Genomic DNA, 20,860 nt, shown 5'->3' on the forward strand with positions numbered 1-20,860 from the left:
TGTGCAATCCAAGGGAGGCAAGGGCCAGGGGCTTGGCCTGCATTTCCCAGATGCTGGCTGCCAGCCGAATGTGCGCAGGAGACTAAGTGGTTAGGGCAATATGGGAAGGAGCACAGCACACAGGCTGCAGGGCACAGAGCTGTCCCTGCACCATCAGCCACAGCTGCAGCCTGGCTGGCATCTACTCAGGGTATTCCTGAGGGTAAGAACCCCCCAGACTCACCCTGGGCCCCACAGAGCCAGAAGCATATGGGGTTCTCCTCTCAGTGGTATGTTTTTAGGCCACACCAAGTGGCGGGCGGGGGGCTTGGGACTGGTCACTCTGCCCTTCAGCTCAGTCCAGCTCCATTCATCTCCTCCCCACCTCCATGTTAACTGGGCTCCACCCCGTACCTCCCCAGGTAGCAGAATCCAGTGCATGTGCCTCCCATCAAAGCACTGCACACGCACCCAGCCCCACCCCGCCTGCACTGGGAGGGGCACCCTTACCATGTAGACAGGAAGGGCCAACCCTGCGGACACAGCTCAGGAGCCCTTCGCAGCGGCCACTCAGGGGGTTACAGGTCCGAGTGCCGGGGCAAGGTAGGCAGCGCCTTGCACACCTCATGCCAGAATAGCCAGGGGAGCAGGCTGCAAAGACAAGCACACCAGTCACACAGCAGCACTGCGGGGTCGATCAGTGATAGGGCCCGATCCTGCTCTCGCTGGAGGCAAAGGGAGTTTCACCAATGCCTGTTGGAGCAGGAGCAGACCCTGCATGTTTCAAACTAGCCCGGGCCCAACCTTGGAGAAGCTACAATCGGGACCCAGTCTGCCCCTTCCCCAGAGGGTTGGGCAGCACCTAGCAGGGCTTTCCAGACCCACAGGAGCCCTAGCAAACGGGGCTTAGCCCCACGCAGGAGCAATGCCCAGCCACAGGGCAGCCCTGACTGCTGCCCCTAGGACCCACCCAGGAAAGTGGGGTCTGACTACCTGACTTGACGTAGAGGGTGGCACCAGAGCCAGGACTGTCGACAAGCACCGTTCCGTTCACCGTGTAGTAGGCACCATGCAGCTGCGTCACCCCGGTGCAGTTCTCTCTCTGCAGGAAGCAGACGTCCTTGGCTGCCCCCAGCGAAGCGTGTCTCTGCCACACAAAATCCTGGAAGGAAACAAGCAGCTTCTCCCGAAGAGCCGGCAGCTCCACATCTGCAAAGATGGTTCCCTGCAACCCTGTGAGTGACAGCCTCCCTGCGCACACCCGCCCCCCACAGCAATGGCCTCCTTGCGCACACCCAGCCCCCACAGCAACAGCCTCCCTGAGCACACCCACCCCCCACAGCAACAGCCACTCCGCGCACACCCACCCCCCACAGCAACAGCCACTCTGTGCACACCCACCCCACACAGCAACAGCCTCCCTGAGCACATCCACCCCCACAGCAACAGCCTCCCTGCCCCCACTTGCTCTCCACCACCAGCAGCTCCCTGGGAAGAGACAGGCCAAGGTCAGGTCCTGTCCCCACAGTTCTGTTCACAGCACTCCCTGTACACGCCAGGCCTGGCCCTGCTCCAGGGAATGGGTGAGGGCTGCACGGGAAGGCGAGCTCCTGGGGCTGCCAGGGGTTCCCCTGCATTTAGAGCTGGCTGAGGAGCTCTGGAGGCCTGGCAGATGAGCAGCCTCTGTGGGCACCATTCCAGCTGGGAGTCTCAAGCACCTGCATGTACCTGTACAGCCCCACAGATGCCACAGCAATGGCCCGCAGAGAAACTGGGGGTTTCAGGTGAACTAGAGGGGGCTGTTTTTCTCAGCCCCGAGGACGGTCCAGCCCTAGCACCTTGGTCCATGGGCAGGTGGGAGTTAGGAGCAGTTGGGGCTGGGAACGTGCTCGGCACAGCCCTGCAGGCCTGGGCTCAGCAGCCAGCCCCAGTCTCACAGCAGTGCCTGGGAGCTCTGGAGGGAGCTGGCTCAGCACTTCAGGGCCAAGGCAGTGAGATTCTCAGCACTGGGCCATGCTGGAGCTCAGCCAGGACTGGCCTTACCATGAAGGGAGCTGAGGCAGCCACCTCAGGTGCCAGACTGTGGAGGGGCGCCGCTAGGACCCAGAATCGAGACCTATCAAAGTTTTGACCCAAGCGAGGGGCCATGGGGGCATCATTTGAGCTCCCCACCTCAGATGCCAAAATGTTGTGGGCTGGCCCTGAGCTTAGCCTAGAGGGGCAAGCGGTTAGATTTCAAATCCATGGGCCTGACTCCTCTCAATGCCACCTCCAGAACTCCCGTGGGTGCGGCGGGCAGACTCCTGATCTCCACAGCATGAGTACCAGGAGAACCAGGCTCTCTGGCTCGGACAAGAGCTCCCCGCTAGCCAAGCAAGCAGGGAGCCTCCAGAAACACGCCGTCCCCGCTCCATGACCCAGTGGCTGATTCGGTTGCAGGGCGAGGGCAGCGCTGCTCAGGTACAGCAGGCCCTGAGTCCCTGACCCACAACAAGAGCCACTATCAGTACTGAGGCATCCCTCCCTACCCGGATCAGCTACCAAACAGACCGAGCTGCTGAGAAAGGAAAGCAAGAGACATCTCCCTTGCATGGCCCGGCATTAATTGCCCCTCCTGGAGAGCCCTTTGAGGAGAATTGGCTCAGGTGTCTGGCAGCTGCTGAGACCGAGCCCTACTTCTCCTCATGCAGCGACTGGCCAGCAAGTCTGAGCTGCCCCTGCTCTGTGCTGCAAGGCATGTGGAGGGCTCTGCTTGGCAATCCCTGCTAGGAGCCTGCCGCTGGAGCATGGGGAAATGGTCCACGCTCCCCCTGGGCTCCCTGACTCCTTGCCCCCCTCACACAAGCAGAGAAAGCTCCTGCAGGGGAGACCAATGCTCTGACCTTCTGCTCGCTGGCAAGACCAGAAGGAGCCCGAGGGGCCGCACTTCTCAGGACCTCTGCCTTCGGAAGGGGTCCCGCAGAGCTGAAAGAAGCAGAACAGGAGTATGCTGAGCTGAAGAAACCTTCTCCAGGGCTAAAGCTGGAGAGGGGCTGGCCGCAGGGCCAGCACAGGACAGGGCCTTGAGCTGAGAAAGGCAGAGGCGAGGGCATCGGGAGCTGCAGAGCAAACTGTCCTAGAATAGGAAAAGCCCAGAGCCACTCGTTCCATGCTCTGTCAAGGATGCGCCAGAGCTCCCTCAACCTGGAGCCCTTCCCTCTGCCCTGTCGCTGCCCCCCTCTGCACACTCTGGGAGGCTTGACCCCTGGGGCAGATCACAGAGGCTGCCATGAGCACAGGCTGCATGGCCCGTTCCCCTGAGCTGTTGCTCCATGTTGGTCAGCTCCAGTGCAGGGGGGGTTGGGACCCCACAGACAGAGGGTCCCTGTCCTGGAGGTACTGCAGGGATTTTCTGCTCTTGCAGAGTGCAGGAGCAGCAGGGAAGCAAACTATCAATTCTCTGGGTCCGTATCACCCAGGAAGCCCTCTCCTGTGCCCCCCTCTCTTGGCCCCCAGGAGATGCCCTTCCATGGGCTTTGTGGGCCGGTCTGGGGCCAGGTGGGGGTGAAACAGGCTTGGCAACAGTACCACACTCCATGGGGCCAGGAGACTCCTTCCCCCTGGGTCACCTGGACTGAGCAGCTGCAGGGTGGCACTGCACCTATAGCGTGGTGCTGCCATATGGAAGGAGACTAGCAGAGCATCAGCCATTGCTGAGAGTGTGCTCCTGACTGCACATGGCGGACAGGGTCCCTTTCCTATAGATCCCTGGGAATCCTGGGTGAAGGGGACAGAGTCAGACCTTGCAATGCCCCAGCCCCACCTCGCAGCAGAAGCGGTGCTGGAGAACACCACAAGTGGAACCTCCCAGAAGTCTCCTCCCCACTGCAGGAGCAGGTTGGTGGGATGGAACCTCTGTCCCATCTTAGCCCCTCCTCCAGAGACCCCCTTCCCCAGCTGCCATGATCTCACCAGCACTTAGAATCAGAGAAATGTAGGGCTGGAAGGGACCTCAGTAGGTCAACTGGTCCAGTCCCCAGCAAAGAGGCAGGACTCAGTATGACAGGTGCTGGCTTCCTCCGGGCCCTGGGAGTGCTCAACCCCGCACTCCGCCCCAGGCCCCGTGCCCCCCTTCTCTCTAGCCCCCACCCTGCCCCACTTCTTCCTACCCTTCCTCCACCCCTGACCCACCTCTTCCCGCCCAGTTCCACCCCCTCCCCCGAGCGCATCCCATCCCCACTCCTCCCCATCCTTCCCAGTGCCTCCTCCATGCCGCGAAACAGCTGATTGCGGCAGCAGGAGGCGCTGGGCGGGGAAGATGTTTATCAGCAGGGGAGAGGCACTGGGGAAAAGGGGGGAAGTTGGCTCCTGGTGGGTGCTAAGCACCCACTAATTTTTTTCCTTGGGTGCTCCAGCCCGGCACACTTGTCACGGACTGTGGGGGAGTCTGGCCCTGCACCCCTCTTCCTGGGACTCACAGTGACTCTTAACCAGCCAGTAAAACAGAAGGTTTATTGGACAACAGGAACGCAGGTTACAGCAGAGCTTGTAGGCTCAGCCAGGACCCCTCAATCAAGCTCCTCTGGGGTCCTGGAACCTTAGCCCCCTGAATTCCAACCACCAACCCCAAACCGAAACTAAACTTCCTTCCCTCCAGCCAGCCCCTTCCTTTGTCCCCCTTCCCGGGCAAAGGTGCTGACTCCCTCCCCCCTTACCTGGCTCAGGTTACAGGCTTAAATCCTGTCCCTCACCTAAAGACATCCCCTGCTCTCCCATTCCCCACACAGACAGCCCCTACTCCATCACATCTCTCCCCACTTTGAGACTGAACTGAGCGGGGTCACTCTTCCCAGTGACCTGGGGAAGTTCAGGGTCCCCTCTCCGGGACAACATGTCTGCTATCAGGTTGGCACTTCCCTTCACATGGACCACATCCATGTCATAGTCCTGCAGGAGCAGGCTCCACCTCAGGAGCTTGGCGTTGGCTCCTTTCATCTGGTGCAGCCAGGTCAGGGGAGAGTGGTCGGTGTACACGGTAAAGTGTCGCCCAAAGAGATATGGCTCTAGCTTCTTAAGGGCCCACACCATGGCCAGGCATTCCTTCTCGATGACCGCGTAGTTCTGCTCCCGGGGTAGCAACTTCTGGCTCAGGTACACGATGGGGTGTCTCTCCCCCTTTTTATCCTCCTGCATCAACACCGCCCTCTGTCCCGTGTCTGAGGCGTCAGTGAACACCATGAAGGGCTTGTCAAAGTCTGGGTTTGCCAGAACTGGGCCACTAACCAGAGCCTCCTTCAGCGCCCGGAGAGCCTCCTGGCATGGCTCGGTCCAGACCACCTTGTTTGGCTTCCCCTTCTTGCATAGCTCAGTGAGGGGGGCGGCTATGGTGCTAAAGTGGGGCACGAACCTTCGATAGTACCCCACCATCCCAATAAAGGCCTGGACCTGCTTTTTGGTTTGGGGAGCAGGCCAGTCTCTGATCACCTCCACCTATGGCTTTTCCTTTAGAGCAACGCTACACTCGAATGATCCAGGTAAGAATATTTCAGCATCCACCTTGCATTTCGCCTTTAAGTTAACACAAGCTCCCGGAGTCGGTCCAGCACTCGTTTAACTGGAACGTGTCTCCCAGGTCTGGGCTGAAGACGCAGGATTGTCTCAATATGCCACGGCACAACTCTCCATCCCCTCATAGCTGATCCACCAGGCGCTGGAAAGTGGGCTGTTGCTCTCTGAGGCAAGGGAGTGTAGAATTGTGCTAGAGCCCCCAGAAGGGGTGATAAAGGCCGATTTCACCTGCTTCTGCGTCCAGCGCACTTGCCAAGTAGCCTTGGTAAAGCATGTGTGAAAGAGTAACAGCTCGCCGCTCAGATGTCTAGGAGCTCCGTCAGGCTGGGCATGGTAGGCAGCGATACGGTGAATGGCATTGACGCTTTCGATTAATCCAACAGGAACCCGGATTACCCGTCTTCCTGGTGGACCAGCACAGTACGGGCCAAGGGCTGAAGATGCTGGATTCACCCAAAGCCAGCATGTCTTGACCTCTCTTTCTCAGTCCTGGGCAGTTGTCCCCAGTGACCCAAAAAGGAGCATTTTACAGGGATGTGACCCGTCTACACCGGTGACAGTCAAATTTGTGCTCCAGGCTGGCTGGAAAAAGCTGTCCGGTACAGATGCAGCACCTCTGATGCTCCAGCAATGGGCGAAGGTGGAGCGATCGAGAGCGGGATTGCCTCCAAGGAGGGAACCAGCTTTGGTCCCAGGAATAGATCACACTAAGAGTCATCTCCCTTGCTCCTCCCAGTGTCCACCACACGGCCCACGCCACATCCCGCCCGTGTATAGTTGCTATTTCATCATATCACATGTACACCCGACGGTGATGTGCCCTGTTACAAGCTCCAACACACATAGTTATACCTATCAGTTGCTCTGATAAGTTGAGGGCCCTTCCCAGCGAGCCTCGAGTGTTGTGTTTCCCATGGGATAGATCATCACTTGGATCCCGCGGTGTGAATGCGACGGGCCTCGCCGTAGTGGTCATACCATGACCTTCATGCTTCCTGGGGCCGGCCAGATCTCCCTGGGCCAGGCCATGAGCGCGGCAGTCTTTCCGCAAGGTCAGAGACATACTCCACCAGAAGTATATCCAATCGGGAGTGGCCTCCCTCCCTTCGTCTGTCATAGGTCAGGGGCCCCCTCACCCAGTGTGACAACTGGGAATGTCTTAATGTGCTCTGAACCTATGTGTGGATGCCCAGAGTCCTACATTCTTAGTACTCAGTGGTTGGCGTAAGGTGGTGATTGCGTACAGATGGAGCCACGGCACCGTATGCCAGGCACTCTGTTCCTCGCAACTGATGGCCCTGGACCCTCTCTCGCAAAGTGGCCACGAGAAAGTGTTGGGACAAAGGGATGCAGGTGACTCCGGACCAGTAATCGAGGCTGTGAGCCAGAAGAGGAGGGTACTCGGGAGGGGAGTCTATAGGTTAGGAGCTGCTGGACAGGAGTGAACAGTGCAGACATCTAGGTGGTGGCTCACGCCCCCAGAAGGGACCCGGCCGAGGGTGGTGTCGCTGATATGCTACCAAGGACTCTGTTTTAACCCTGTTCCTGTCTAGTCGATAAACCTCTTGGATGTTTTGCTGAGCTCGATGTCACGTCTGACTGCAGACTGGGGGACGAACCCGTGGCTTCTGCCAGCGACAGCCGCCTGGGTGGGGCTCCTGTGGAAGCACGACGAGGTGCATGCACGGATGCGATGCGTCAAGGGGATAGACCAGGAGGTGAAGACTGTGAGCTTCTTCCCGTTGAACAAGTCTGCTGCTCAAGGCGCAGAGAGCCGGGAGCTCCCCAATAGTCCTGACTGCTGGTTTGTGGGGACATTCAGAGCAGTCGCCTGGCACGGGGTGACGGGTCCGTACACCAACCAATTCATATAACGTTGCGAAAGGGTGAAACTAGCTAGGTCCTGTGAGTACTCCTGTCGCGTAACCAGCAGGTGAGGCTGAAGTACTTTGCCCCAGTGCCGGCGTGCCTGGTTCAATAAATGTTTCACATCATCTTCAGCGTCGTTCCGTTAAGCCTTATGAGCATGAGTGGACTGGGCAGCCACGTCGGACTGTCCGACCCACAGTTCTCCCACAAGCACCGGAGCACCACAGAATTGGATCCCCTGAGTTTAAGTTCGCTGGAACCCCACCTGGCTGAAAAATAGTCAACACACATCTGCCACATGGTGGTCCTTCGTAGAGGACAGCTACGCCTCAGAGGCGAGTGGCAAATCTACACCCACAGAGGATTTTTTGCCACCCGCCGGTCGTCTTGCTGAGAGGTCAACCCACCTATTCCTATGGGCCCTTTCTTGGAAAGCGTCTATATGGGTAAAGGCGCAACTGCTTTCCCCCTTGTTCGGCCTTCCCACTCTTTGCAGGAGGTCACGAGGAGTCGCATACTGGGGACATGGGTAACGACCCCAGGCCAGTAAAGTTTCTGGTGGCAGCCATGCCTGGTGCGCCGATGAATTCCCTGATGGCCGCGACAGATGTCATGGGCATCAGGATCAGCAGCTTGTGGCGAACTTCTGGGACAACAGCTGTCTCGTGGCCCATGACTCCAACTTTCCTGGTGAGAGCCCATTCCGGTTACACTGACCCCTTCTCCCAAGGAACCTCTCCTGCAACCTCTCCTCATGTGCTGTACCGCACTGAGCAGTTGCCAGGTCCCCTTGACTCCGCACATGAGGCGATTCTTGTGCAACTCGGCCTGGAACTCAGCAGCTGGGACAGGGATGGGGACCTGCTCTCTCTCATCGGCTGGGTCTGAGGCCGCAGCCTCTCTGAGCCGTGTTCCTGGGCATTCCCTCCCCACCAGGTTAGGGTCCTGTGCCTTGGGCAGGGTACCTTCCCCATTGTCAGGGCGCAGTGCCCTGTGCCGACTCTGACTACGGGTCACAACCAGGGCACCCCGGGCATTGCTTGGCCAGCCCTCCAGGTCCCCCACCATTAACACCTCTGTGGGCAAATATGGGTGTACCCCCACATCCTTGGGGCCCTCCTTGGTCCCCCACTTCAGATGTACCCTCGCCACGGGAACCTTGAATGGGGTCCCATTCACACCCCTCAGGGTCAGGTAGGTGTCGGGCACCATCCAATCTGAGGCCACCACCTCAGGCTGGGCCAGCGTCACCTCTGCGCCTGTGTCCCAGTAACCAGTGACCTCCCTCCCATCTACCTCCAGGGAAACAAGGCACTCTTTCTGGATGGGCAGCCCTGTGACCACCCTGTAAAACAAAAACTCGGAGCCTGGAGCATCCAGCCCCCCAGAGGAGCTGATCTGGGGCCCTCCTCCCTCCTTTGCAGGTGGTACGCGGACAGCCCCCCTTTCCTGCGAACGCTGCCCCTCGTCTAGCTGAGTCTCTACCAAGTTAACCCAGTGTGGGGTCGGCCTGCTCAGTCTGTCCTTGAGCCTGGGGCACTGGGACCGTATGTGGCCCCTCTGGCCACACTGATAGCAGCTCATATCCCGTTGGTCCCCTCGAACTGGTCGGTTGTCCCTGATGCTAGGCGTTCCCCTTAGGAGGGGGTTCTCCCTATTCCCCTTTTGGGAGGTCCCAGGATGACTCTCTGTCTGCGTCGCGGTGGGTCTGTTTCTTTGGGACTCCTCCCTGCCACCCCCCGACAGGCTCTTCACAAAGTCATCGGCCAGCCGCCCTGCATGTCGCGGGTTCTCTGGCTTTTGATCCCTCAACCACAGCCTCAGGTCGGATGGGCACTGCTCATACAGTTGCTCCAGTACCAGCAGTTTAATCATGTCCTCCTTCATCTGAGCCCCATCTGCCCACTTGCTGACATATCCCTCCATGTGGACGGCTAGTTGCAGATATGAGACCTCAGGGGTTTTATACTGACTCTGGAACCTTTCCCGGTACATCTCAGGAGTCAGCCCAAACTCGCGCAGCAGGGCCTGCTTGAATTGTTCTTAGTTCCCTTTCTCCTCCTCTCCCAGCTGGCGGTACAATGCCACGGCCTTGGGGTCCAGTAAGGGGGTGAGAACCCGGAGCCTGTCTGCTGGAGCTACCCGGTGCAGCTCGCAGGCTGTCTCAAAGGCATCCAGAAAATCATCCATGTCCTCCTCCTTCTTAAGCTGGGCCAGGATGCACTTATCAAAGCTCTGCACAGTCCTGGGTCCCCCCTCACTCACTGCAGCTGGGGTCCCGCTGCCCCTCAGCCTCGCCAGTTCCAGCTCATGATGACGCTGTCTCTCTTTCTCCTCCTGGTCATGTTCTCTCTGTCTCTTCTCATGTTCTCTCTGTCTCTCACGATCCTCAAGCTTTCTCAGTTTTAGCTCTCTCTCCCATTCCAGCCGCTTGTGCTCCACGGATGCCGAGTGTCGCCGGGACGATCCCATGCTGGGGGGTGAGCTTTGCTGGGAGGATCTCCTTCTGGCCGGGGGGGTCACGGTGCCCTCGGCATTCATGGGGCTCCTCCCCGCCCTTCCCCTAGGCCTAGGAAGGAGGGGTCCCAGGAAGCCCTCAGCCGCCGGCTGACCATTCCCAGCAGGGACAAACACTGGTGCCTGTGCTGCACCTGCCAGGCTGCTTCCGTCAGAGACAGGGCTCTGGTCTCCCTCCTCCAGCTGGGCAATCAGCTGGTCCTTGGTAAGCCTCCCCATGCGCAGCCCCCTCTGCTTGCACAGCTCCAGCAGGTCACACTTGTGCCGCTTGGCATACATCTTCCTGCTGGCCACTCACAGGTCGGTATGCCTCGCCGCTCCCACGATTTCCAGGGGGACCCCTCGTGCACCAGCCCTTCTTGAGGTCACCACCTCTCGCCAGGGTCGAGCTGCAGACTCCTCCGCCCTGGGACTGCTCCTGCAATCCCCGGGGACTCTGTTACTGCAAAGTCCTTCTCACTGGGCACACACTCCGGGGTTAATCACCCCTTCGTTTTACTGCTCCCCAGTCACTTACTGCAGGAAGCGTCGTCCATGGGGTGCAGTATCTCCCGCACTGCCACCAGTTGTCACGGTGTGTGGGGTCCGTCCTGCACCCCTCTTCTGGGACTCACAGTGATCTTAACCAGCCAGTAAAACGAAGCTTATTGGACAACAGAACGCAGGTTACAGCAGAGCTTGTAGGCTCAGCCAGGACCCCTCAATCACCTCTGGGGTCCTGAAACTTAGCCCCCTGAATTCCACCACCAGCCCCAAACCGAAACTAAACTTCCTTCCCTCCAGCCGGCCCCTTCCTTTGTCCCCCTTCCCAGGCAAAGGTGCTGACTCCCTCCCCCCTTACCTGGCTCAGGTTACAGGCTTAAATCCTGTCCCTCACCTAAAGACATCCCCTGCTCTCCCATTCCCCACACAGACAGCCCCTACTCCATCACAGCACTCATGGAGTCAGTGCCTATGCTCAGTATTATCTGTAACATCCCTGACAGCTGTTTGTCTAACCTCTTCTTAAAACCCTCCAGTGAGGGAGATTTCACAGCCTCTCTAGACAATTTATTCCAGTGTTTATCCACCCAGACAGTTAGCAAGTTTTTCCTAATGTCCAACCTAAACCGCCCTTGCTGCAATTTAGGCCCATTGCTTCTTGTCCTGTCCTCAGTGGATAAGGAGAACAATTTATCACTCTCCTTTTTATCACAACTTTTTACGTAAAGGCTTATCGTGTCCCCTTTCAGTCTCCTCTTCTCCACACTAAACTAATTCAATTTTTTCAATCTTTCCTTGCAGGTCATGTTTTCTAGACCTTTAATCATTTTTGTTGCTCTCCTCTGGACTTTCTCCAATTTGTTCACATCTTTCCCAAAGTGTGGTGCCCAGAACTGGACACAGTACTCCACTAGAGAGCTCATCAGTGCTGAGCAGAGTGGAAGAATTACACCTTGTATCTTGCTTACAACACTCCTGCTAATACGATCCACTATAACCCCCAGTTCCTTTTCTGCAGTATTCCTTCCTAGGCAGTCATTTCCCATCTTGTATTTGTGCAACTGCTTGTTCCTTCCTAAGTGGAGTACTTTGCATTTGTCCTTATTGAATTTCATCCTATTTATTTCAGACCATTTCTCCAGTTTGTCATGATCATTTTGAATTCTACTTTTGCTCTTCAACGCACTTGCAACCCCTCCCATCTCATTATCAGTGTACTCTCCCTGTCATTATTCAAATCAAATCACAGCTGAATATATTGACTAGAACCAGACCCAGGACAGATTCCTGCTGTCGGGATGTCACCTGTATAGGTTTTACACAGGCAGTTTGGTTTTTGGCTTCTGTGTCCAGATGCCAGTTAAGGTTGCCAGGTGTCTGGTTTTGAGGGATCTGACAAGCCTAAATAGCACCCAGACCAAAAATCTAGTTACCGCAGGGCGTGCAGAGGTGCTTGGTCATTAAACCCTGCCAGCCCCTACCTGCAGGCAGGCTCCTTGTCAGGCTGAAGCAGCTCCCGTCCCAGCCCCGGAGCAGAAGGAGCCCAGCTGGGGTACAGGGAGGAGGTGGAGACAATACAGCAAGCGATGCGGCAGGGTCTTGTGGGGGGAAGAGACAGAGAAAGGGCGGGGCATCAGGGGTCCGGTTACCCACAATTAGAAAGGTGGAAACCCTAGATCTCTGCTGGACCCCACTCGCTCTGTCCTTCCCACTCGATTATGAACCATCGATTACTACTCTCTGAGTAAGCTTTTCCAACCAGTTGTGCATCTACCATATAACAGGTTGATCTAGACTGTATTTTCCTAGTTTGTTTATGAGAAGATCATGTGACACAGTATCAGAAGCCTTACTAAAGTCAAGGGGTTTCGCCCCTATCCACAAGGCTTGTTACCATGTCAAAGAAGGTTTGAGATGATTTGTTCTTGACAAATCCATGTGGACTCTGTTACTTATCACCTCATCTTCTAGGTGTGTGGTGGGGTGACCACCTGCTCCTGCCCAGGAGGGGTTAAAAGTAGCCCGGGGGAGGGCTGTGGCTGGGAGAAAGCAGCTACTAGGCTGATTGGGGAAGCAGCCGCAGCTGGGCCACACCCCAATCAGGCCATAGCTGGCCCTATATAAGGCCAGTGAGCCAGGAGCTGGTAGAGTCTCCCTCTAGCTGAGGTGGGAGATGGACCTGGCTGCCTGAGTGCTAGAGGGTAGTGGAGTGAAGCAGGGCTGGGGAAGGCCAGAGGAGCAGGGGAGCTCCAGGCTGGCAACTTCCCAGGCTGCAAGGCCTGGTCCTAGGCTCACAGAAATACTGGGAGGCAGCACCATCTATCCCCCTTGCCTATGATGACTGGCTTATACAGACTGCAGTCGGCCCCAGTGGGGTTAGACGGTGACTGGCAGTGTCCCGTAGGCTGAGATAAGGTGGGGATAGAGGGTGGGGATTCCCCGGGGAGAGGAGACCCAGATCTGTGGGTTATTGCCTGGAGGGGCAGCACCCCAGGTAAAAGGGCACCAGAGTCCGGGAGAGACATGGGGGCAAGCGGCAAGTGGGACACTGGCCTGCAGAGGGCGCTCCAGAGCTGGAAAGAGCTAATTCTCTGAGACGACCAGCAGGAGGCACCGCACGGGTCAGTCCCACGCAGCTACACGTGGTGGAGAATGCGGGTATAGGTGGTCCACCGCTGATACAAGGGGCGAGGGCAGGAACTGTGAGACTATTGTCCAAATCTGAGAGTTTGGAGACAGAAGATAGAGGACAGTAGAAAACATGGACTACTACTGGAGAGCCTGTGTGGCCCAGGTCGCCAAGCAGCAAGTGGGGCTGCTTCAGCTGCTGGAGCGGGAGGGCACATGGACCTTGTCAGAGGCCAGGCACCTGGGGCTGGAGGCCGGTGCCAAGGCCTAAAGGCCGTTTCGCCTGTGGGCGACTGGGACACTTGAAAAGGGAGTGCCCCTACCAGACTGGAGCAAGGAAGCTCCACCAGGGACATTATGGAACTGTGACAGCGCCTCCTGGAGTCATGTGCAGTGATGAATGCATGGCCCCAGTTGTCATATACCCCCAGGAGCAGGATTTTGGGATTCTTTCCCTGGAGGATTTGGAGTGTGTCTGTGAGGCCCCAGGAAGCCATCCTGAGATTGAACGTGCTTTACAAGGGTTTGAGCATATTTCAGTGGCACACAGGATCATCCCTGGAGCAGCAGTGCCTCTCTCCCAGCACCCAGCCAACCCTCCCATCTGTCCTGCAGACCTAGCTATGCACGACTTGCTTCCCAGGCACCCTGTGAAGCAGTGTCAGTTGATGGAGTGTCTAGCCCTGGTATAGGCTGGTGTTGCACTTACCTGTGGTCTGGACCCAGCATTTTCTGAATCTCCCTCCCCCTCAACCCGGCTGGGTTCAGACAAGAAACGAAAGGGCAACATGAAAACATTTTACAAATACATTAGAAACAAGACACAGGTTTGATACAGGAGTGGGTGGGTGAGATTCTGTGGCCTGCGTTGTGCAGGAGGTCAGACAAGATGATCATAATGGTCCCTTCTGACCTTAAAGTCTATGATTCTATGACAGCGCTGAGGAGGGAAAGACAGTAACTGAAAACACAGCAATGGCTGAAGCATTAAATGCCTCTTTGCTTTAGTTTTCACCTACCTATCAAAAAGGAATAAGGACCACTGGGACAGTTCTTAATGTGGTCTTTGAATGCTGAGTGGGAAGTGTTGGCCTGGGAGGACGGTCTGCACTGGGGTATGGGAGACTGGCCTTGAGGTAGGATACCTGAGCATGTAACACGAGAACCCAGGAAGGGGTTAGAGGCCAGGTGACACCTTTTGCCCGGGAAACTAAACAAAGGCTGGGGAGAGAGAGAGTTTCAGGAGATGGCTGGCGTAATGGAGGGGAGCCCAGATGGTGCTCTGACCCCCCAGTGGGGCTGTGGTGCCCCTGGGACCTCAAGATGGACCTAATTGGGGGGGATCCTGTTGTCTGTGACTGCAGGACCTGTCTTACACTGTGTTCCTGTCATCTAGATAAACCTTCTGCTTTACTGGCTGGCTGAGAGTCCTAGTGAATCGCAGAAAGCCGAGGGTGCAGGGCCTTGTGTCCCCACACACTCCGTGATACCTATCAAAAGGGGAATAAGGACCACCCAGGGAATTATAGAACAGTCAGCTTAAATGTGGTAACCAGGAAGACAGTGGAGCAAATATTCAAACAATCAGTTTGCAGGCACCTTGTAGCCCTGCAGGACTCACCCTGCAGCACCCCCTGTTGGTCGTCTTGGGGAATTAGCTGTTTGCAGCTCTGGAGCGCCCTCTGCAGGCTGGTGTCCCACTTGCCGCTGGCCCTCATGTCCCTCCTGGACCCTGGTGCCTAGCATTCTTTACAACCCAGGAAATGTCCATATGGACTCCAGACAAACTCAGACAGGAGACAGGATCTCTAACAGCAAACCCACACAGAACAGGACCTCTCTGTCCTGGGATGCGGGTCCACATCAGACATGCATCTCCAACCACTATCTGCTCCAGATCCAAGGTTTAGAAAGCGTCTCCTTACCAGGTCTGTGGCGGGCTTGATCTCCAGGACTTCAGCAGCCAGATACCTCTGGCAAATGGGCTCTGCTTCACGCTGACTGCCCTTGTGTTCCAGCAACACACAGGCTCCATGCTTGAACACCCAGCCGGCGAAGGGAGGACATTTCAGAGAGATGTATGCTGCCAAAGAACAGGAGTGCCTAGTCACCGTCACAGGCAGAGGGGCAGTAACAAAGCTGTGCAGATGACACAGGATAGAATAGCACTAGGGCACCACTGTAAGGAACAAGGCGATGACGACATTTACCAGTGACTCCCCACCACCATGCTGTCCTTGACCAAGGCTCATCCTACCATCGTGACACTCAGAGGCCACACTAGGCATTCCATGTCCTGGGACAGAGCTACTGGCGGCCCCGAGGGGGTGGGGGAGCTGGGGCATTTCAGGAGAAAACAGATGATCAGTGTGATGAACAGAGCAATACTGGCCTAGGGAGGCCCTGCCCCTCCACAGGTGCACTGCAGGGTCCTAGTGGAGGAACAGTTTGACAGGACCAGGGTAGCCCAGGAGAACGGGGACTGGGATGATCTAATCCCAGGCAGCATAGAGGATACACTGAGGGAGAAGAGCCTCTAAAAGAGGAGGGGCATATTCAGCTTCGCAGTGAGACAGGCCAGGGGCTGAGGCAAGGGCACCAGCAGACTCTGCTCCACACACTACAAGCTCAGCTAACTTCATCCGGGTGAAAGTCCATCCCCCCACTCCTCTACACAGTGCAGTCACACACCTTCCGTTACCCCAGCACAGCTGGATGTAGTGCAGCCCCTGTGTCCTCCGCACAGTCCCACACCAGGCCCTGGCTCGGGTAGGAGCTCACGAGAATTTGCCAATGCTCGCGGCACTTTTCATGTCAGCGGCAGAGTTGCTGTGAGATGACCTGGCCTTCGCCTCTTTGTCCTCCCCACATAGCCAGTGCCTGCCACCTGGGCAATGCCCCGAGTCCCTGCCCATCTCCCTATCCTCCATGCTGCTGACCTGCTGCCTGTGTGCCAGCGGACTGTCTGGAGTACAACAGGCCATCGCAGGTGCCTGTGAGGGGGTTGCAGCTCACTCCAGCATCACACGCAGGACACTTGGACTGACAGTCCTGCCCCATATAGCCCAGAACACACCCTGCATTAGGAAACAGACACACATGAACCAACCTCTTCCCACTGAGGAATCCCCTGGGACCCTCCAGCTCCAACATCCTGTGCACCGATCTCTGGAGCTCAGCAGGATCACACCACGCAGGGCCACAGCAGGGAAGTGCTCCCAAGCAAGGGGGAGTGCCCCTCCCAGACTCGGGGAGCAGAGACTGTCTGTGGACTTGGATCCCCTTCAGGGCAAAGGCCCATGCTACAGCTACAGCACCCAGGCTCCCTGATAGCTGTGGGAAAAACCTCCTAGCCCTGCTCTCAGAGGCAAGAAGGCACTGCTGCAGCCTGCAGGGAGCGGGGCAGGTGAACGGTTGCCCAGGTACCTGATTTGATGTGCACAGCAGCTGTTGGGTCCATTGCTGGATCCTCCAAGTTCACAAAGCGTGTCCCACGATAGAGGTAGTACGAGCCAGCTGTGCTGACCACCGCACTGCAGCCCCTGCCCAGGGAGGTGCATTGTGCTTTGGCGGCTACCAGGGAGGAGAAGCTCCCCTCTGCAGACAAGCTTCCATAAAAGGATTTCCCAGAGATCTCCACATAGAACCCTGCAGGTGCAGAGGAGCCCAGTGGGTGATTATTCCGGGATCAGCATCATACATGCTCCATTGGGCAGATCCTCCCAGAAGCAAAGCTGCTGTCTGTGCATCCAAGGTGGTAACATGCCCAGCCTCCCAGCCCGTCCACCCTGCACGGCCCCTGGACACAACAGCACTCATTGCTCTGCACCACATGGAGCAGTGGTAGAACGAACCAGGTACACACAGTGATTGATGGCACTGCAGCCCCAGCAATAAAAACACCCAGGGGTGAAAGTAACTTACAGGACTTACCGGTACTGCCGGAGTCCTGAGGGGGTACCGGTAAGAGGTGTGGCCTCTCTAGATTTAAAGGCCCTGGGGAACCAGCTGTGGCTGGGAGACGCAGAGCCTTTAAATCAACCAGGGGCTCCCAGCTGCAGAGGTGGTTGGGAGCCCCCCAGGGCTCAGGGGCAAATTAAAGGGCCCAGGGCTCTGGCCACCAGGGGGAACCCCGAGCTTTGCGGGGCTGAGGCAGGGATTTAAAGGGCCGAGAGCTCCTGCCGCTGAGGGAAGCCCAGAGCCCTTTAAATCTGGCCCCAGCCCAGCCGCCAGAACAGTGGCCAGGATTCAAAGGGATCTGGGCTGCCCGCAGTCGCGGGGAGCCCCCTGAGCCCTTTAAATCTCAGCCGTGGCAGCGATTCAAAAGGTTCTGGGCTGCCTGCAGCTGCGGGGAGCTCTGAGCCTTTTAAATCTCAGCCGCAGCAGGGATTTAAAGCGCTCTGGGCTGCCCGCAGCAGCGGGGAGCTCTGAGAGCCCTTTAAATCCCAGCCCCAGCCCGGCTGCCGGAGCCACGGCTGGGATTTAAAGGGCTTTGGGCTGCCCGCAGCCATGGGGAGCTCTGAGAGCCCTTTAAATCCCGGCCCCAGCCTGGCTGCCAGAGCTGCGGCTGGTATTTAAAGGGCGGCTGCCCCGAGCCCTTTCAATCCCTGCCATGGAAGTCGATGGAGTCCAGCACGGGGTACTGGCTCTTGCCAGTATGCCGGACCGGACCGGACCGGCTTACTTTCACCCCTGAAAACACCCAACCCAGACTGGACATCCAGGCTCCTTTCCAGAAGCCGAGCAGATGGCTCTGCAGATTCTTACTGTTTCTCTGCGGGGTCTGACACACCCAGCGGTGAGGTCTCTGGCATGGCTCCTCCTTCAGGAAGCCAGATGGCAGCAGCAGGACACAGACCATTTCACTAGGAACCTCTGCTGGGAGAATCCAGCTGGAGCCAGAGAGTGGTGGAGAAGCATCAGTGAGGAGCAGCATGGTGAGGTGGTGGAGTGCCACATCCCACAGCACACATTAGAGGGGTCACTTCCAGGGCATGCAGCTCAGATTAGCCATATAAACACCAAATTCACCAGTAAGAAAGACCTGGCACTGCAACTGAGTGGCTCACAAGGGCTTATGGCTAAGAACTTGGAATGGCCTCTTGCCTGATGTGCACCACAGCTGAGCCCTGTCCCAGGCTTCTAGGCAAGGAGATGGAAGTTCCCATTCTCCCTTACACTTCTGCAAAGGTTGTGTGCAATGTCCAGCCATTGCATGTGCGTTCCTGAGCTCAGGGACAGCTGGCTTCCCATTGCCAGGGGGGCAAACTGCATGAGGCTCATGGCTTCTTACCTTTGCAAATCCTTGTTAAAGGAAGTCCCATCGGCCCATTTGTGCAAAGAACTCCTGTGAACGCCATGCAAACCAGTCCAGACGCTCCAAGACAACTCCTCTTGCAACCAGCTCTAGGGTTAGCACAAGGCAGCTAGTTCTGTGTTTGACGAAGCACTGGACACTGATGCCAAAGGCTAAAGACATCTCAGCATCTGCTCACCTAGCACAGTCACCTCCAGCTACAAATGCAATTGGCTGAACACTGACATCCAAGACAGCAGCAAGGGATGAGATGTTAACCCTCTGAGCGTCAAGTCTGTGTGTTGGGGAGGGAGGTGCAGAGGAAAGATATGTTTCCTGTGACACAAACGCCTCTATCGAGGGGGAACACATCAGACCTATGTCCCAAAGCACCAACACATCTGCAGGGCCCTCTGCAGACAAAGTCATGTTATGGAGAAATCCTGATGCAGAGAACTAAGCAGCACCTTATATGACAAAGTGGGGGTGTTTCTTGGTTTTTCAGTGTTTTCCAGTGGGTTGCATGCAGAGGGAGGGGGACTCAGTGTCACCGGGTGTTACTGGTTTAACGAGGGGAGGGGAGAGGGAGTTTGTTGTTACAGAGGACCAGAGAGGGAACTTGGGACCCCCATCGGCCGGGAGGATGGAGACCCCAGCTACTGGTGACCTGGAGACCCAGCTCAGGAGTCACAGCCGGTTCTGGCCAGTGGGAGGACAATGGGCTGCAAAGAGAGGACCCCGGTGACCTGACCAGCCAGTTCCAGTCAGAGGGGCCAGAGGAGGGCTGAGAGGAGAGGAGATCCAGGCCTTCCTGTTTACGACCCTGTTTACCTGGAGAGAAGACAATGGACAGAGGCGGGGCTTGGGGCTGGGGATATCGGAGGTCCGGCTGGGAAGCAGGGGGGCTCTGGGCTGGAGAGGGGGAGCAGGCAGAGCCCACCTGGATGCAGGGGGACTGGGATGTGCTGTGCTGGAGGCCAGGCCTGAGTCCCTGAGAGTTTCCTGTGCTGTGTTCAACTCTCAATAAAACCTCCTGTTTTATGCTGGCTGAGAGTCACTCCGGTCTACAGATCAGGGTTGCATCAACCCCATCGGGGGTGGAGGCATGAGGGGTCCAGAGCGTGTGGACTCCCTGAGGGGGCCCATGGCGAGAGACAGACGTGCTAAGGCTCAGAGAGGTGTGGCTCCAGGAGGTGGATGGGTCTGACCCCAAGAGAGAGAGTGGATACCTGAGAAGGGCTGTCTCACTGAAAGGGGCGCCCCCCACAGACCGCACAGGGCCATGAGTGGGCACGATCTGTGAGTCCGTGACATCTCATCACACCCTTCAACCACTGTTCAGCCTCTGGGGAATGGTTAGCACTGGAGAGACTCCACTCTAAGGAATCTTGGTTTCAAGATTCTTGGTTTCTTCATATGGAGATGGATGTTCAGGTCTGAACTCTTGTGGAAGCAGAGGGGAAGAGCAATGAGCAGTGGGAAAGTAGAGCCAAAATTCTCATGTCTATCCCACGGGCAAAGCTAATGGCACAGGGAACTAGCAAGCAAGCCCCCCAGAGAGTACAGAGGGGGCCAGATGTCAGCTAGCCCTGCGACCATGGCAGTGGGGACTCCCTGTCCAACACGTTGTGACAACGGCTTATGGGCTCAGTGAAGATTGTCTGCTGCAATTTGTGGCTATGTTTTAACTTGAATTAACTGACTGCCGGGTATCTTGAGTTAACACACATGACTGTCAATGCTAATCTGCCTCGACCAGCTAACATGTTTAAATTCCAGCTTGCCTTGTCTGTACTAGGACTTTAACAGGTGCTAGTTAACACAGGTTAGCGAAGAGGTTAACACCACAGCCCTGGATGGTCCCCTGGCACGAGGCAGTCTGATGTTTACAGTTGTGTCAGTTACCTCTAGCCTAGCCAGACCCAGGGCCCAGTTCCCGGGCAGAGGGTACTCACCCGATCCTTCGGGCTGCTCAGCGTGAGGAGGCTCCCGTTTTGGAATCTCTGACAGTACTTCAGGGCCTGACTCCATTCAAGGGCAGCACCTGCTACAATGTGGAGGCATTTATTTTTCCTGGATCTCCAGCCCTGGGCTCGGGGGCAATGCACATCTGAGGGAAAACACAAGGCACATTTACTGAACCACGGCAGGATCACACAGCACTCCACCCTTTGACAAACATCCCCACTGCCCAGAGACGAGCTCATCACTGTGCAGATCAGCTAAGGTGTCCCAAGGGCGGAACACAGCATTTCCAAAGGGCCAAGGGTCACCATCAAAGCTCAGGGCAGCTTCTCTGCCATGTTCTGCTCCCTTTGCACTGCCCTGGTGGCATAAAGGGAGCAGAAATTCCTGCATAGAGATACATACACCTCTCTCTGCACAGGGTGACCATGTTTCCCAAAACTGAAAACGGGACTCTTTCCTGAGTGCCCAGCGAGTTGAGCTCTGCAATGCTGGTGGGAGGAGGAGATCTGCACCACACTCAGATCTGCTCCTCCCAGTGCTCAATGAGAGCCAGAGCCGGATGTGCCTTATCTG

The 20,860-nt window shown here is 56.8% G+C and overlaps 1 protein-coding gene across 1 annotated transcript in view; it reads right to left on the reverse strand.

Annotated features, from left to right (window-relative positions):
- The window catches only part of LOC116820418 (uncharacterized), a 51,814-nt gene extending 33,390 nt beyond the window's left edge, over positions 1 to 18,424 (reverse strand). Inside the window, exons 1-8 of the mRNA XM_032772872.2 lie at positions 18,317 to 18,424; positions 17,791 to 17,915; positions 16,450 to 16,671; positions 15,963 to 16,100; positions 14,949 to 15,106; positions 2,862 to 2,943; positions 973 to 1,188; positions 490 to 630 (exon numbers count right to left, since the gene is read on the reverse strand). Of these exons, the coding sequence (XP_032628763.2) occupies positions 490 to 630; positions 973 to 1,188; positions 2,862 to 2,943; positions 14,949 to 15,106; positions 15,963 to 16,100; positions 16,450 to 16,671; positions 17,791 to 17,884 (1,051 nt within the window). The 5' untranslated portion in view covers positions 17,885 to 17,915; positions 18,317 to 18,424. The remainder of the gene's footprint in view (positions 1 to 489; positions 631 to 972; positions 1,189 to 2,861; positions 2,944 to 14,948; positions 15,107 to 15,962; positions 16,101 to 16,449; positions 16,672 to 17,790; positions 17,916 to 18,316) is intronic.
- Positions 18,425 to 20,860: the final 2,436 nt, after the last annotated feature.

This window comes from Chelonoidis abingdonii, chromosome 24 (genome assembly GCF_003597395.2).
Source record: "Chelonoidis abingdonii isolate Lonesome George chromosome 24, CheloAbing_2.0, whole genome shotgun sequence".
Taxonomy (NCBI): Eukaryota; Metazoa; Chordata; order Testudines; family Testudinidae; genus Chelonoidis; species Chelonoidis abingdonii.